The sequence below is a fragment of the Aythya ferina genome (assembly GCF_964211825.1).
Source record: "Aythya ferina genome assembly, chromosome: Z".
In the NCBI taxonomy this organism is placed as follows: domain Eukaryota; kingdom Metazoa; phylum Chordata; class Aves; order Anseriformes; family Anatidae; genus Aythya; species Aythya ferina.
The window spans coordinates 36,869,192-36,887,309 of NC_140299.1; the positions used below are offsets into that span (position 1 = coordinate 36,869,192).

The window sequence follows — 18,118 nt, forward strand, 5'->3', positions numbered from 1 at the left end:
TGTTATTTTTTCCTATCATTATTCTATAAAACAAGTGTATAACTATTTCTTATGTTGTATACAGAAGATGTGCACATTCACTTTACCAGTTTCAATCATGCATCATTTTAAAAGGCAGATCTTTAGGAAATAATGGTTCTTCTTAACAATATTTTATTTCTCAAAATGTACTTTCATCTTTCAGACTACCATTCTTGACTGCTAATAAATATGTGCTTTAAAAATTTGGTGTTTAGTACTGTGTTTTCCTCACACTTTAAAATAGATGCAGGAGAATAAGATGAAGAAAACAGCTCCAGATCTTAAGTTATTGCCACTTACCAACTAGACTATTATGGGCCCAACAACAATATAATAATTACTTTGAAATCTATCAATAATCCAAAACCCACCCACGACTGGACAGATCAGGCTGTGAAGCACTGTATGCCCTTTTCCAGTTTAAGTCCAAGGGCACAGAAAGCTGACATAGCCTGTTTTCCTTGCTCTGAGTCTGAAAGACATAGATTGTTTGTTAGAGGTGATTTAATATTGAAGAAAAGCAGCTCAGAGGCTTAGAATTATACAGTGGCACAAAGGGATCAGAGAAGCAGAAAGATCATAATTTTCTGTGTCCTGACTTTTGGGCTTAATTTTACATCCATCAAAATCATCTGCAAAACTTGCCATCAACTTCAAATATACCTTGTGTGCAGCACAGACCTTTCCCTCACAAACCAATAAGAAAAAATCCCCACACTTTGTGATCATAAAGGTCTATACTTACAAATTTATTCACTTTTTAAATTTATTCACTTCACTTTTTGCCATAATATTTCCCTAACATTTTTGAAGGGAGACAGTAACGTTAACAATAAGACTTCTCCAGCAGGAAATCTGTTTGCATTTAAAGTTTTGGCAAAAATGGCTGCTACAAAGCTTATTGATTCTTAAAAAATAGCATGCCATTAAAGAAATGACTAATATATGATATCCAATTTGTTTGCTAGTTTCCATCAAGCCTCATCACTGCCTTGCTTACCACCTTTCTCTCAGATACCACATGTTCTGCCTTGCCTCAAGACCATTTTACAGTCAATATGCTGACCATTGTTTTTCTTGTAAACAGTAATCCAATCTAGCAAGCAGAAGTCCTACTTATCTTGCTATATACACATAGCAAATTTTAGATATGGTAATTCCAGCTGTGGTTATTTTCTCTGGATAAAAAGTGACCTTTTCACTGTATGAAATGTCACATAGTAAAGAACAGTGTCCTCAGCCATTCCAGTGCTAGAATCAAGTCCTGATGACCTCACTAGAAAGTAAAAAATCATCTCTCTCCAGTGATGCAAGCCTCCTGTTTTTATCCCTATAGAGGCAAAAAATAGCAGGAATTACTAGTATGATATATTAAGTTATAATAAAATATGTTGATAGTTCAGTATGTCACATCTTCAGCCTCAAACAGGAGTGATTTGCTGCTTGGAAGGAGTCCAAATTTAAGGAGAAAATGCAGACATATTTCTGTGGACAGCTAGTCTGGGGAAAAGTGAGAAATGTGCTCCTTGGAAATTTTAAATATTTGAGTAAGACTTATGGAAATGGATTACTAGGCAGATGACTGCTGAAATGATGTAGAAAGCATGCAAAATGCCATCCTTCAGATCTCCAATGTATCTCGTTTACCTTTGATATGGTCTACATGGCACTTTTCAGACACATGATTATGTGTGCAAACATGCATGTAGGTGTCTGCACATATACTCATGCACAGTGGATGGATCCAGCACAGATTGAGAAAGCAACAATTAAAAGGTTACAAAATCACCTCATTATCACATTTAGAAGTAGGATTCTGTGTCGCAGCAAGCAGTAATTTCATCCTGGACACCGAGAACAGAAAACAATGGCAAAATTCCTCTAATTTAGTATATAATCATTTTCTGACTAAACTGCAGAGGAATTTTATCATTGGTTTTGAGTGGGAGGAGATTTAGGTATTTTGTCTGTAATATCTGCAAAGAAACTAGCTGTGTGTGTTTCAAAGGTGCGTATATGTCAAAAATTCCTCCTGAAAAGGAGAATTCAATACCATCGTATTCAATATATAGAGTATTTTTGTAACTATTTGTGTCACGATGACATTTAAACATCCAGCAAAGGTGAAGCCTTCCAAAAGGATGTGCCTCCATCCAGAAACATTCTAAATTAATACAAGAATATAGCAGATAAATAAAATAAATACTCAGAATGAAGCAGAAGAAAAGGAATATTTAAATAGCAATAAAATTATATAAAAACAAATATTAGCTGCTACATAGAAGGATGCTTTTAAATTACTTCAGGTAACTGGTTTAGAAATGTGTAAGTAACAATAATATGAACTATTTCTAGCTTTTTTCCCTACTCATGGACAAAGCAGTTTCTGGAGTTTTGATTTTTTTCTATTCAAACATATTTTTGTTATAAAATTTTAACTAGGCAATAGCTTGGTGATTGTGCTGGAACCAACTGGGTAGAAACAAAAAGGATTTGATTGGCAATTTGATAAGAGGTTGCACCACAAATTAATTAACTAACAAAATTAACACTTGATTAATCCCAAAAGAAGATGCTCATCCTCTATCCTTACAAACCCCACAGACTTCATCCTTGTCCCTCAGGCAAAAGCCTATATAAGTGGACAGGTCTCAGACCATGCCTTGGAGATCATTGAGCACAGGGTGTGACAGCAGACATGCCTCCTCCTTAGTGCTCTATATCCGCTAGAGCAGTTTTACAGCAATGTGAGAGGGTGAAAAGTTAACACTAGCTGGTTACGCAATAAATGTCAGTGGTAATACCGCTGACTTCAGACTAGACTCCCAGCAGTAAGCAGTTAAGAGGTGATAAAGCAGGATTAATCCCTGAGAAAAATTTATGATCGTCAGAGGAGAATGCAGTACGAATACTCTGGTATCTTTATTCTTCCTTGAACAAGAAGTAGTTTTGCTCCAACTTTTTTTTTCTTTCCCTTAAGTGCAGCTTTTCAAAAGGGGTGTTAATACCATCACATATACACCTTTAAGCCTGTTTTCACACACTCATCCTAAAAAGTCATCCAAGGTCACTGATACTTATGGTTATAAAATAAACCTTCAATGATATCGAGGATAGTCGAATAATAATGGAATAATGCAAAGTACAGTAACTGATCAGTAACTATTCTTTGAGCTGCCCTAATAAAATTGCCTCTGACAGGGACAGGAAGATTGCCCAAAGTGAGCCATTGCTGACAGAGACATAGAAGTAGTTACACAGACAGGTAAAGCTACTTTGAAGGCAATGTGAGCTCTGAGTCCTTCACCTGCTGTTGAAACAAGTACATGGTCACATCTTAAAACTTTCATTGCCCTCCCAGGTACGTGGGGTTCAACTCTACTACCACTAGGGCTACAGCTGTTTTTCCAAGATTGCATTCTTTCATTTCCTCTTTTCAGATAGGAACACACGTAGACTAAGAAAGAATCACCAGTGACAGCAAACAGTGATTGTATTTCCTCAAATTAACAGAGATTGTTTAGAAATAATTAAATATGTGGTAATGTAATATGATTTATATTTTTTTTTTTTCTGTGAAATGTAATACTTGCGAAAAGTATCCCCTAATGCTGCTCTAACTAGGACTTTCATTTTGCTAGTAACGATGACCTGCACTTAGCAATACAACTGCAAGCATTTAACACACCAAAATTCACCATAAAAACAAGCTTAACCAAAACTGTCGAGTCTGTCTATTTTCCCAGATAGGGAAATAAAGCACCAAGCCTACAGTTTTGACTTAGGTCCTACTATACATGTACAATGATGTTGCTTTCTGTTAGATACACTACTGACTGATATATGCTCAGATCTGAAGCTAGATCATATAAAGTAATAAATTATTTCTTCAAATTATCTTGGACATGTATGTGGAATAAATAATCAGCAACTCAGTGAAAGCTTGTATGATAGGAAAAGGACTGACAGTATGCTAATTATATAGAATGGTAAGCATATACCAATGTACATAAAATTATGTACATGATGAATCATATCCCTCTTCCCAGGCACTTTGAATGGCATTTCTTTTTCCACCATGAGCTACCAAGGAGAGGAAATGTGATTTCATAGAGTTGTCTAAGTCCAGTGTGATGGAGACTGGATTATCATCTCAGTACTGTGATAACCAATTCAATTGCAGTTAAAATATTTTGTGTCTGCATTAGAACAATATAGAATCAAGAGTATTCTGTAAGAAGAGGTCTAAGCTATGCATTACTAATTTTGTCCTGATAAAGAAGGCTAGCAATTTCAAAGAGAAGAATTAAATGAGACCAGCTCTCACCTTGGGACACATAACAGCTGATCTGTGCACAATCAATTTATGACAGTTATCTGATTTTGCTTTATCTTCCCATTTTAAGTTCTAAAAAGCTGCCAGCTCCAAGGAAGAATTTGAATCTCAAGATTCTGCTGCATAGCTTAATGGATGCAGACATAAAGTTAATAAAAAGCAATACTTCAATAAGAACTGACTCAAATGCAATGTAATATGGCTGGTCTATTTTAAGGAAACACCGCTCTTTATTCTACAGAACTACTAGCAGCACACTAGTGCATAGTTTGCAGTTTAGGCAAAACACTATAGACAACTGCAGAGAAATTTACATCTTATTCCTTACATTAAATTTTCTTGCATAAATAACAACAAAGCTTGCTAAATAGGTAAGAGATGCTTTAATTAATTGTTACAGTTGTTTTTTTTTTTTTATATTATATGTTACAGCTATTGTAGCTGTAACTTTCATACTGATCTCTAGGACATCCTCCCATCTGTGATATACAGATATACAGATAAACACGTGTATATTTCTTGTATAAAACACTGCCAATATGCATTGGGCTTGAATGGTCTTAAAGTGTAAACTTTCAGACTTTCTTTGTCTGCTCTCCTGACTAAAATTAGATTTTGCATTTCTGAAAAGACTGTGGAAAGCTTTTTTGAATTTGTTCAAGTTTTGAATTTTGAAACAACAGTATTGTTTGTTTCAGTACTTTTTTAGCATGTACTTTTTTTGCTTGTACCAAAGAGGTAATAATTTAGTAAGTGTCCAAATCCCACATTGCCTTACACCATCTTCATAAAATATTCAAATGTCCAACCTGAAGTAACAGACAACAGGAACCCAGACTGTTCAATTTTGGTTTAATGCTGTCAAAAGCTTTCTGAACAGAAGATCCTTAATTTTTATGGTTAAGCCTGGCTTTTAACAAACACCAGACAAGTAGGACACAGAACTTGCTTTTAAGAACCCCACCTGATCATTATACTTCTCTACTTCCACATCCATTTTCGTGATAGGGCTTTCTTCAAGATAAACATACTATGTATCTTACAGTAACAAATTCAAATCAGTTATAATCTTTTTCTACAGTTACAGAAGCAAAATGACTCAGTTCTTGGAAACAATTTCAGAAAGAGGAAGGACTCAAAAAGGGGTTGTTCCCATACATTTACAGTTAGTACTGGAACACTAACTCATGCTAAAAAAACAAACAACAACAACAACAACAACAACAACAACAACAAAAAACAAACAAAAAACAAACAAACAAACAAACAAACAAAAAAAAAAAACACAACAAAACCTCAGAACATTAGCAGAACATAAGCACTTCATCAATTTTTGGCATCACCTAATTTTTTGGCACCTGAGCCACATACCACTGACTACCTAGGGAGTATCACCATTCAGAAAAGCTAAGGCCACTCTAAAGTGTATTGTACCCCAAAACTCACCCTATGCTAGCAACCTCAGTCTTGCAATAACTACTGCCCTTGATGCACCTTCCACCTTGCACAGTTTAGAAAAGACAGGAACCCCTTCTAAAAAGATGATGCTCAACATTGCTTTTTCATAGTCATCGAGGTTGGAAAAGACTTTCAAGATCATCAAGTCCAAACATCAGCCTGACCTACCAAGTACTGTGTGCAAACCATAACCCTCAGAGACACATCCACAATATCTTAAATACTTCCAGGGATGGGGAATTTATCACTTCCCTATGCAGCCCAGTCCAATACTTGACCACACTTTCTGTGAAGAAACTCTTTCTAATACCCAATATAAGGTGCTGATCTCTTCTCTCTGATAACCAGTATTAGGACTCAATGGCATGAATCTATATCAGGTCAAGCTCATATTGGATACTAGGAAAAACTTCTTGACCAAGAAGGTGGTCAGGCACTGGAGCAGGCTCCCCAGGGAAGCGGCCAGAGCACCAAGCCTGCCAGAGTTCAAGTGTTCAGACAATGCTCTTAGATGTATGATTTCATTTTTTTGATGGTCATGTGCAGAGACTGGAGTTGGACTCAATGATCCTTGTATGTCCTTTCCAACTCTAGATATTCAATGATGCTGTGAAACTAAACCTCCCTCGGCACAACTTGAGACTACTTCCTCTGTCTTAACACATGTCACTGGAGAAAAAGGACCAACACCTTCCTTGCTGCAGCCTCCTTTCAGGTAGTTGGAAAGAGTGATGGTCTCTCCTCAGACTCTTCTCCAGACTAAACAACCCTTCTGCTGCTGCTTATAAGTCTTGTTTTCTACTCTCTTCTCCAGCTTTGTTGCTCTTCTTTGCACGTACTTGAGCAGCTCAATACCCTTCTTGTAGTGAGAGGCCCAAAACCAAACACTACATTTGAGGTAAATTCTCACCAGGGCCACGTGCAAGGAGACAATCATTTCCCTAGTCCTGTTGGTCACACTGTTTCTGATGCAGGCCAGGAAGACATAGGCTTTCATGGTTACCTGGATACACTGGTTAAAATAGGGCCAGAAAAATTAGTAAAGGCAGATGTGCCTAGCCGCCCAGCTTTTATACAATGAGCAGAGCACTCCCTACATAAGGTGAGTAGTGAACAGGGGAGATCTGCACATAACTGAGTAGAAGTTGAACACTCTCACCACCAGAGCCTGAACAGTTTGTAAAATAAAATAAAATAAAAATTTAAAGCTTTCAATCTTAGCCTGAGAGGTAAATTTTGAGAACCAATTCAGGGAAGATAAGTAGAGGAATGTGGGTTAAATGGAAAAGCAGTACTATAGTGCTCCACCTGGGTCTGATATATCTGAGCTAGCCCAGAAGCAAACCTACAGCATCAGAATATCTTTGTTGAAAAGTGAAGTTCCTTCAGTGTTTAAATATCATAAACAATGCAGACATTTTGAGGACTGATATTCTGATATTGGGGTTGAAATTCCACCTACAGTATCCCACATCCTCTTGAGGATCTGGACCAAAGTAATCAAGACTGAGATGACAGAAGGAAAAGCATTTATATGCTTCCCAGACTTTGAGAGAGCATTTTTTTTTTCTTTTATTACACTTTCTAGCACAGAGGATTCAATCACATCTGGAGTTCTTCTAAAAGACTGCATGGTGAAAATTTGCCAACACAGCTGGTTTTATGCAGCCTCTAAGAAGTATATCCTGACTTCTTTTTAATTACATATGCTTTTTATTTTAAACTGTATTGATAGGTACATTTTCCCCTTGCTGTTAAAGATGGCAGGATTTTCCTTTTCTCAGCTTAATCAACAAAGGTTGCTTAATCAATCTTAATGGATGGCCATAATTTAAGAACATTTAACCTACTTGGCATTTCCACGTTGTCATTTTATGCTCTTTACCAGGACAAATACATACAAAACCAAGAAATTCAAATGGTAAAAATCACTGTAATCATTGATTTGTCTTCAATAAATTACTGAGAGGTGTTAAAATAAACTGAAAATTGTATCAGTTTTACTGTAGTAATGTTTGCATATTTAATGTGGAAGGCTTTAGGTATGTTAGTAATAACCCTAATTTGCGTCAACAGCACTAACAGTCAAGGCAAATTAAATAACAGTTACTGCCAGTGGACTAACATTAAAGAACCACTGAAGTAACCCTTTTTTTTTTAAAAAAAAAAAAAAAAAAAGACAAAAAATAGCAAAATATAATACGAAAATAGGCTTTTATCAAAACAAAACAGGTACAAGAACTGTGATGATGCACATGTTCTAAATAAGTACATGTCACAATTCATCTTTTATATATTAGAATGAAAGATCCAGATACTCATAGCTCTATATTCACATACGTGCTTGCAGGAGCAGACCAACTGAGAAACGTCTGTAGAATAAAACTCCTACCTTTCTATGAAACACCACCAAAAAAAAAATAAAAGTATTTTGTTGGTGGTTAGAGAAGAAAGGGTATTCCATAGATAGAGCTGCAGCTACCAGGTCTGTGGATTCAGCAAGAAGCCCTGAAAAAGAACTGTTCAGCAGTTCAAAACAACTACAATTAACTCAGACCTTTTGCAAATTCCAGCTTTTCGTGCATGCATGCATGTGGCACTAATAAAGCCAGCAAGTAAAGAACTACCTAAAAATAGTGCTAACAGTCTTTCCTTTAGAATGCAAATACTGCCATTAAATACAATGTCACAACACTTGGGATCAGTATGGATTTTAAAATAACACGCACAAGCTATTCAGGTTTGTTAAGATAACAAAATTGGCAATAAAATAATGTCAAACTATGTCTTGTTGGTAAAAAATATCTCGTTTTCCAAATGCAGTCTTCTATAAATGTAAACAAAACAAAACAAAAAACAACAAAACAAACAAACAAAAAAAATAACCGTCTTGTATATACCATAAGTTTTTTATTTAAACTGTACTCTCAGTGAAACAGATGTCATTGCACAATATCCTTGTTCCACTCTCATTCTGTTCTCCTAGTTGCCAAACAGAACTGTTTTGAGCTATTTACCGAGCGATCACATTCAACTATCTTTGTGATGATCTCCACGCTACATTAAAGGAAAAAGTACTTAAAAACTGAAATCTTACATAATGTTTTATTGTGATTTAATTTACTCAACATGCTTCTGCCATTAGAGACTACCAAGACAAGACTGAGGCCTTTAACAGAAAGTCAAAAAAAGCCTTGTTTTGAACTACTTGACTTTGTACTTTAGTTCTCTCAGTTTTCTTCTTCCTGTGTCTCATATGGTTTCATCATTCTGTTTTTAAACACCTTCACACTTCTGAGGAGGATATAGAATTATCACCAATGTTTCCTTCCCAGACCCCAAAATTCATCTGTTCTTGTAGCTCAGGTTGGAAGGGACTTCTGGAGGGCACAGTATTATATGGATCGGAAGGGACTTTTAGAGTATCTGGTGGTGGGATTGCACCACCTATTGTAGGGCAAGTTCAGGTCAGTCCACAGAGCTCAGGGACATTCATTAAGGACCCACATTGGACTGCATGTACCACCCTATGTTGTAGAACTTGGCTGTCTGTTTTTAATCCCGTCCTTTCATAATATCTTTCTTTGTCATCTTTCCTCCTTCCTTTTCCCACTCTTTTCACAGTGATCTCTGGAGTTCATTAGTATCAAACTGCTATTAAACTTCCTTAGGAGTATGATAGGGCAGGAGATTACCCACAGTTCAAACAAAACCATGCAGCAAGACAAAACCAACTATAAATGCAAAAAAAAAACAACAACAACAACAACAAAAAACAACCAATCAACCAACCATACTCTGATCTCATTAGTGTCAAACTGTTGCCAAAAATCCAGTTACCAGCTTTTTCTCAACTTGTACTCCTTTAAGGATCTGAACAGTACTTGATTGAAAGCTTGTGCAGGAAAATAATGAGCATAATGAAATTCACATTGAGCATTCAATATGCATTCACATTTGTACAAGTAACTGATGCACAAAATGATATAACTTTAGAAAAAGTAGGTAAGTTTGAATACTTGCAGAATTTAAGAAAAAAGCAAACAACCTTTAATTCTCAAACATGGGAGAGAAAGGAATCTAATAAACATCTAGAGATATGTACGCATTCTGGCAAGCTTGTGAATGCATATACAACACACAATGGCTAAGCTGAAAAATCATTTCTTAGATAAGACCTTTTCTCATGGAAAATATTTTGTTGACAATGTGAATCTTTCTTCAATCTTTCATGAAAAATTATAAAAGTACTGAATTTAATATCAAAATGCATTTTAATATCCCAAAGGTTTTTCACCTGCTCAGATTTTTGCTCTTCAATACTTGTTTGCCAGTGAGCCACCTAACCCTTCAACTCTCCAGCATTATGTTGCCTTATTTAGACCTCTCAACTTTGTTGAGCTGCTTTCAGATTACAACACAACATCTTAAAGATAAATATGGCAGTAATGTTTTTAGCAGACCACTTGCCTCTTTAGCAACAGCAGAAATGGATAGGCAAAAATAGTTCAGGTTAGACAAAAGAACAGAATTTTCTATACACTCCTGAAATAAAGTTCTTCCAAGGCAACCTAACCCACAGATTCCAGATCTGCCTAGCAATTCTCTGTCCTAACAGGGGGTAAAAATGTGAAAATATTTCTGTTAGAAACAATCAAGATTGGAAAGCTTGTATTTGAAATACTAATTTGATTATACATAATTTTATTCTGCATTCTTGATGACTGAGAGCAATCTAGGTTAACACTGCAGAAAACAGCCCAAAAGCCAAGACTATCACTTCTGCAGTGCTTCTAATTCCCACTAGTTATGAAATAAGGGCACACTGCATTCACCACTAGGCTCCAAATCTCAATCTACAGAAATGTTTTATTCTTCGCTTTAGGCAATAGCTTTAGAGCTGAACATCCTACGCATTTCATCATAACATTTTTGTGTTTGTTTGTTTTTCAGAATACAGAGCTTTAGGGAGATTCTTTCCAAAGAACATCATCCGTGACATCCTTGCTATCAGAAAATTAGTTCATTCATCCTACTAAATTCTGTTCAACTGAATACTCACTCATGATACTTGTAATTCAGAATGTTAGCCAAATATTCAAAAATATGTCTTTACAATATAGCTTATTAAAAGAAAGACATAGTCTGATACCTTTAGGAGCTATTTTTCGGCAGGCGGCAGAGAATATATCTTAGGTAAATTGTAATCAAATTAGAGCAACTCTTCCACCCCTCTCTACTCCCTAGTGATTTACAAATACATATTTTTTATTATTTTAATTAACTTGAAATCAACTCATGAAAGAAATCTCCATGGAACACAACACACAAGTCTTGAGTTTTTAAGAAAAGTAGACAGTTTTCAGATTTTCCATCCCCAGCTGATTTCTGTGCACCTCTAACAGGCATAGACTCTAAGTAATTAACTTATCAAACAATAAATGAATGTTCCAAAAGTGAATGGGCTTGACTTTTTTAAAGTCAAAGTACCTAAAGCGATTATTCAATGTGAAAATATTCTATGTTCAATTTGACTTACAAATAATTAATTCTTCTGTTCATTTGAAAACAATTGAATGCTTACCATAGTATGTAGCTATTCTATTCAGCTCTAGTTGATTTGCATATTGACTATTGTTTAAGACCAGTTATAAATTCACACAGCCTGCAAATCCAGTTTCCGGACAGATGATAGTGGATTCATTGATTACTGTTGTTTCATAAATCATTGTTTCTTCCTATTATTACACGCATTTAGCGCAATGTGTGGAAGTACTTACAACGCACCATGAAATAATGCATTATCAGCACCCAACTAATGTAGTTAAAGAAGCATTTCATTCATTAGGGTAAATAGTTTGTTGGTGTTCACTCTTCATTTTCTTTTAAAATCCCAATTACACACTTCAAGAAAGATAAAGATGAGCATGCTGATTTTGAAAGAAGAATGGGACAAAAAGGAAGATATGAAAGTAGAAGAAAGTATAACAAGTGTGAGTCAAATTTGATTAGAAACGTTTTTATTATTATTATTTTTAAAGAGAAAGAGAGGAAATGTTATGTTTTTTATTTTGATGGTTTTTTTCCTTTCTTTTTTTTTTTCAGTCCCAACACTGAAAGCACCTGTCTGTACTGTTAAAATATCAATACCTGCCTTCAAAGTTCTGCATATAAGCAGAATCATCAGTATTCTGTAAGTTATAGGCATGTAGTGTCTCTCTTGTATTATAGGAGCTCAGTCTCTCTGTTCTTCTGTTTATATATCTGTGCGCTTATGCCACCAGATTGTCTTTTCTGAAGCACTGATATGGGGTGTTAAAAGAAAGCAACCAGAGTGAACACTTCCTTCTGAGCAATTACTGAATTAAACAAAACAAAAACACCTGATGAATAACCGCATTGTCATATAAAACTAGGCACTTTGATTTAAGTATTAAACATTCAATTAACGGTCTGCAAATGTAAGTATTTATGGGTTCCACTTCAAGTGTCCTTAAATATAGCCTCTTTTAAGAAGAGGTCTGTTTAAGAGATGGTAACTGCTGAAGACCCACTGAGCCCCACTGTGCACAAATTCCCTTCTTTACTTATGGCCAAGTATGGGGCCAAAAATTAGTTTGCTCAGTTGCAAATACTATGAAAGGAAAACCATCCCAATTAAACAGCAGACTCTGCCATTAGGATTACCATTTTTCCAGAGATATTTTTTCACATAATTGCCACTAATTACAACTGAAGTTAGTATTTTATATCAACATCGGTAGATGAAACTTTATATATTGCTCCAAGTGTGTTTGCTTTTTTGAGGAAGAAAGTGCATTAACAGCCTTTAAAAAGCCAGATTTAGTCATGAGATACTCCACAGCTATTGCTACTGCTGAATCCAGAAGCTTAGGGAAAACAAAAACTTTTATCTTAGACCTCATCAATGTGGCAAAATGCTGAATATAGGTTTATGTCTTTTTGCTGGTGTTTTGTCTTGCTTTGTGTGCAATTCAGATCACTCTGAAGTTAAAAGCTATTGATTTACTAGGAAGCTACCTCTTGTTTTATATTTTCGATCTTATTGGACTTGTTAAACAAAAAGACCTTTTAGCAAAACACAGAACTTCTTATATTGCTTATTATACTGTATTTGAGTACTTTACAACAAGGAAGGACTCAGCATTTATAAGAGCACTATTACATATATGCTCATTAAAAATTGACCAACCTTTCCTTCAGTATCTGTTGCTGTAACCTTCTCAACCTTGTTCCTGTTTAAAAATTTTTTCACCAATTCTTCTACTTGAACGTTGAACTTCATGAAAGTCACATAGCAAAAATATGCTGTCAGGAGGGTTAGGCTTTCCCACCACATGATTAAGTTATCCAGAAAAAAGATGATTAGCAAGATCAAGTCAACAATGTAAAATGACACATCTCGAAAGAGTGGCCACCAAGTAAGGTTCAAGATCTCTCTAGAAAATAAAGCACACATTCCAATAACAAACAGGATATTGAACACGGCAGATCCCACTATTGTCCCAATGCCAACATTGCTGTGGGATATAAACACTCCTATTAAAGATGTGAAGAGTTCTGGGGCTGAGCCACCAGCAGCCATAAAGGTTGCCCCTGCCACATCATCAGATATACTCAGCTTTTCAGTGATGACAGTCAAGGAAGGAACGAAGAACTCATCACAGACTATGGCTAAGGCTATGAACATATAAATCATTCCAATCACATGGAGGATCACTGCACCCTTTCTTCTTTCTTCAAGAGAGAATAGGTCCTCCGGGTACTCTCCCTTGGCATGATCTGTTGCATTGCCATGCTCGGCTTCATATTTCATAGAAGTAGGTGGATCTGGAACACCGTCTTCATTCTGTTCCTTGAAATCCAACAGAGTTCTTTGGTGACCATGCACCTGCTTTTGGCTATCTAGGCTGCTGGCCAACACCTTGCTATGTGGTTCTGTCTTGAAAAAGGCACTAATTGAAAGAGAGAAAGTACTAATGGCCACTACACTCACGAGAAGCCCTATTATTCTTATCAGTCTTAGTTTTTTCCTAACATTCTGGTGCTGTTTGCAACCAAACAGTGGTTCCTTCAAACACCACTCCTCCAAGACACTAACAACAGTTTTTTTGCAATGAGCCATTCTGTGTTCTTTGTGAGATGCTCAGGGAATCAGATGGAATGTTTCTTCATACTCTTCTCCAGCTTTGAAGGTAAAGGTGCTTTAAAGGTTCTCCCACCATTAAGTATTTTTATTCTTCGTAGGAAGTATTTTCTTCATTCATGCTAAAAAGGACAAGCAGGTATCATTAACGTTACTAAAACAGCATGCAGTTAGAAGCTTCTAAAAAGTAATTTACAGACTTGGTTAAATTTAGAATTTAAAGCGGAATGTTACTGGCTGTAACATAATACCCTGGCTCATCCCATCAGACACAGCAACAGCATGTTTGTTTCAGCAGCAACCCGATGGATAAAAGTCTGTCAATACTCAGATCACTTTATGCCTCTCAAAAGCCATTGCTCAGCATTAGGTCTCTGCTGATGACAAAAAGTCCTAGTGGAAAGTAAAAACTGTGCCCAGATGTTGTGTAAAAAAATGAAGAAACTGCTATTCTATCAGCTACACCAAAGATTATCACCTTCTGTAATTACTTTCTACTATGACCATGTAACGTTTTAATCCCAAATGCAGGGGCAGTAATGTATGAAAAAGCAATCAAAGTGTTACAAGCATCTTATCAGACCTCTATGTACCTGAGGCAGTATTAACTGAAATGTTATGTGTGCATAGAGGTCATCGATGTGTGGGTAAGACACTAAACTGTTGGAACAGAATCAAAATGAAGATCTAACACATACACAGCTTCTTTAATTCCCCCTGCAAGATCTGCCCAAGTTTACAGAAGGAATTCAATTTGCTTCTGATCAGACCTAGGACACTAGCTCGGACTAGCTAACATGAAATTTTCATTCATCTCTGTTTTTGTTTTGATTTATGCCACATTTTTTTTATAACAGTATGAAGTTACAAAGAATGGTTAAGTATCTTTTAACAGTGCCTGTCTTACAGATCGTGTTACAGAAAATACTTTAAGTTTACACAAGACTTGACCCTGCAATTTTGAGAATGAAACTGTGGGAGGACTACTCATGTACACCAGACTAAGGCATATTAGCACAACATTACTTCTAATACAGGAAAAAACTGTTGAATGATAACAGGTGCCTTGATTACTTAATTTGAACAATATAATGCAGAAATTAGTTATACATGCATTATGCATAGTAAATTGCATTTTTTAGAATGCAAAATATAAAATAATTTATAAATAACATTGAATATCAGTAGTATGTATTACTCTGCAAAAATACTTTGTTACATCACTTATTCAAGGCATTTGCAGCAAAAGCTGAATACTGGAGAATATACAAGATACTGATTTTGTATTCTCAGATAGAGAATTGCAACTATTATACACAGTTATCTACACAAAAGTTACTCAGTCACTTGCAGCTTTTCCTGTTTTTTTACGCACAGCTCCCATGCTAAGATGTCATAGAGACATACTCCATCTGCAAGGCGCAGCACCGCAGCAGAGACAGTTTTATTTTCCACCTGAGAGTTACCGCTCACCATCCTGCCGTAAAAACACCGAACAGGGCGGGCAGCGCACCCTTAGCGGCGGAGGAGCCGACCCCCCGGCATCCCGATAAATCACGACACGGGGCAGCTCGCCCCGGAGGGCGCACGGCGGCTCCCAGCTGGGGGGCTCCCCGCGCCCCCTGCCCTGCCGCAGCGCATCGCCTCACTTAACCCAACTTCGCACCGCTCCGCGCCCCAAAAACTTTTCTCCTCCCCAAAGCGAGGAGCCTGCCCAGCCCAGGGAACATCCATCCAAGGGCACTAGTCCCGGAGAGCAGCGGCGCTGCCCCTCCCGTCCCCTCGGCGGCCGAGCATCCCCCCCGGGGAAGCCCGTCCGGGGAGCGGGGACCCCGCGACCGCCGCAGCCGCAGCCCCGACCGAGCACTGCGGCGCTCACCCCAAGGTGCGCTGCGCTGCGCTCCGCACCGCCACCAGCCCCGGCTCCGTCTCGGGCATCGGCGGCCCCTCGCCGCGCTGTCTGCGGCGGGCGGCGGCCGCGGGACCCGCCCCGCACCGCCCCGCACCGCCCCGCACAGGCGGGGCAGGCAGCGGACCGCCCCCGCCCCGGGATGCTGGGGGTGTCTGGGCCCCACCCTGCGACCCCCGGCCGAGGGCAGTTTTGGGGTAGCGGCAGGGAAAGGGTGGGGAGGGCGCCGTGCGCCCCCGCAGCTGGGTGAGGCGGTGGAGGTGAATAGTGCTGATCCTCAAGGAGAGGGGTGGGTTTATAAAAGCAGCATAGCCCCCATCAGCGCGCCCCTTATTCTGGATGTTGTGCGGAGGGAGGTCAGGAAATGAGGGAAAAGGACGCTGCATTTTGGTCCCGGTGCTGAGGAAGGAGACGTGTCCACTGGTAGTTATTAATCATCGGTGATGTACTCGGGGACAGAAATGTCCTTAAACTGCATTTCAAAGTTGGCTCAGAGGAAAATAAAGGGGCACTGAACACCCTAGAAAACAGGAGAAGTTTAGATCCAGAACTTTCCTTTTCTGTTTTGGCCTTCATCTCATCAGCCATATCCCCCATAAATTATGATTTGCTAATTGATTCAAGACTCAAATACAGGGGAAGTGCTGCAATGCCTCTGTATCACAGCCGTTTCCTGGTGCTACATGCTGTAGATCCACTAGGGTGTAGAGGTGCTGCTCTACTGAAATACCATCTGCACTCTGACTTGATGCCTTTGTTGCAAGAAGTCACACAGAGACCTGCAGGCACCCTGGAGTAATCTAATGTACACAGGTCAGCACCACAGGAAGATGTGCACTGAGCCAGGGGAGCTGGGAAAGATCTTCTTGTGCAAATCTTTTAAAAATGCAGAGACCAGGCAAGAGCAAGGAGATTAAGCCTGGCTGAATGGGGTAAAGAGCACAGCCATGCAGTTGGTATCCGGGAAATGTTTGGTAGCAGCTCACTAGCACTATTTTGATTTTGATTTTTTTTATTGTTATTATTATTTGACTATTTTTATTTTGAAGTAATACCCTCTGCAGTTTCTGAAGTCTGCTGCAAACAGCAAACAGGCATCACCCACAAAGTCCAATTGCTTTGAACTGGAGAATAATCTATATTTTTCCAGCTTCTGCAGCCTTCATTTCTGAACTCTGATTTCACCAGATGGCAAATAAAATTACTATTACTCCTTACTTCATGAAGAATACAAAGATGTAAGGGTTTTGATGAAGTGAAAAAATATGGACATTTAAAGTAACTTCAAAGATATTATTGGGATATCACATGAAAAATAATAGTGGCCTGGGTAGGCCTGGAACAAACATGTAGCTGTTGGTATCTCTCCCCATCATCAGTACCTGGGCCTTTTGGGTTGCCTTGGCAATGACTGGAAAGCCATAAATTCTTCCAGAGAGTTATGAAATGTCAAAACCTTACACACCAAAACACAACAGGCATCTTAGAGGCTACATGGACATACAAGAGGTACAAAAGGTTCACAGAATATTTCCAAATTTTCAGCAGTTTCCAGTGAGAGCCTTGACTGACTCACATATACAAAGTGCCCTTCAAATCCTGAGTTTGCACAGGTGGTGCATGTTTATTTCACGTTACACATTAGGAGGTTCTCATTAGTGGCTGACAGCTAATAGTGGATGCCTGATGATTATCCAGGCTTGTATTATTCAGGCTCAGGATGATGCAAAGACACATGTGGAGATTGCTTTGACTATCCATCTAAAGCCACCACATACACATGAATTAATTAAAATGAAGTTTTATGTTTTGCATCCACCTATGCAAGACACAGATGAAACAGCTGCATCTCAAATGTCCAACTGTGCCTGCTACTTAGCAGTGCCAAAGGTTAAAGGTAAGCATGCTTATATGAGTTCCTGTGACTCCTGTATCGTGGGCCTGCAGTATGTGAAACAACAGCCTTAAAAAGTCTTGAAAATGATATCTAAAAGATGTTTTTGCTTCACAGATGGTCAGAGGCAGGCTGGTATGTATGTGTGGTGTCCTTACATCTATCGGTTTCTGAAATAAAAGTGGAAGCAGTTGAGTTTTGTGAATGACCACAGGGAGGGAGCATAGAAGGTCCCCCATAAAGACATTATATTTTAACCAAAAGGCCATGTATCTGAATTTCAGTATCCCTTTGTTTTTCTGTATTTGTAGCAGTTTTGTTCCCTACCATAAA

The 18,118-nt window shown here is 38.1% G+C and overlaps 1 protein-coding gene across 4 annotated transcripts in view; it reads right to left on the reverse strand.

Annotated features, from left to right (window-relative positions):
- SLC24A2 (solute carrier family 24 member 2) overlaps nucleotides 1–15,952 on the reverse strand; it is a 122,541-nt gene extending 106,589 nt beyond the window's left edge. For all 4 annotated transcript variants that reach the window (XM_084504910.1, XM_084504908.1, XM_084504909.1 and 1 more), the window contains exons 1-2: nucleotides 15,862–15,952; nucleotides 13,029–14,104 (exon numbers count right to left, since the gene is read on the reverse strand). In XM_084504910.1, the coding sequence (XP_084361036.1) occupies nucleotides 13,029–13,961 (933 nt within the window). In that variant the 5' untranslated portion in view covers nucleotides 13,962–14,104; nucleotides 15,862–15,952. The remainder of the gene's footprint in view (nucleotides 1–13,028; nucleotides 14,105–15,861) is intronic.
- Nucleotides 15,953–18,118: the final 2,166 nt, after the last annotated feature.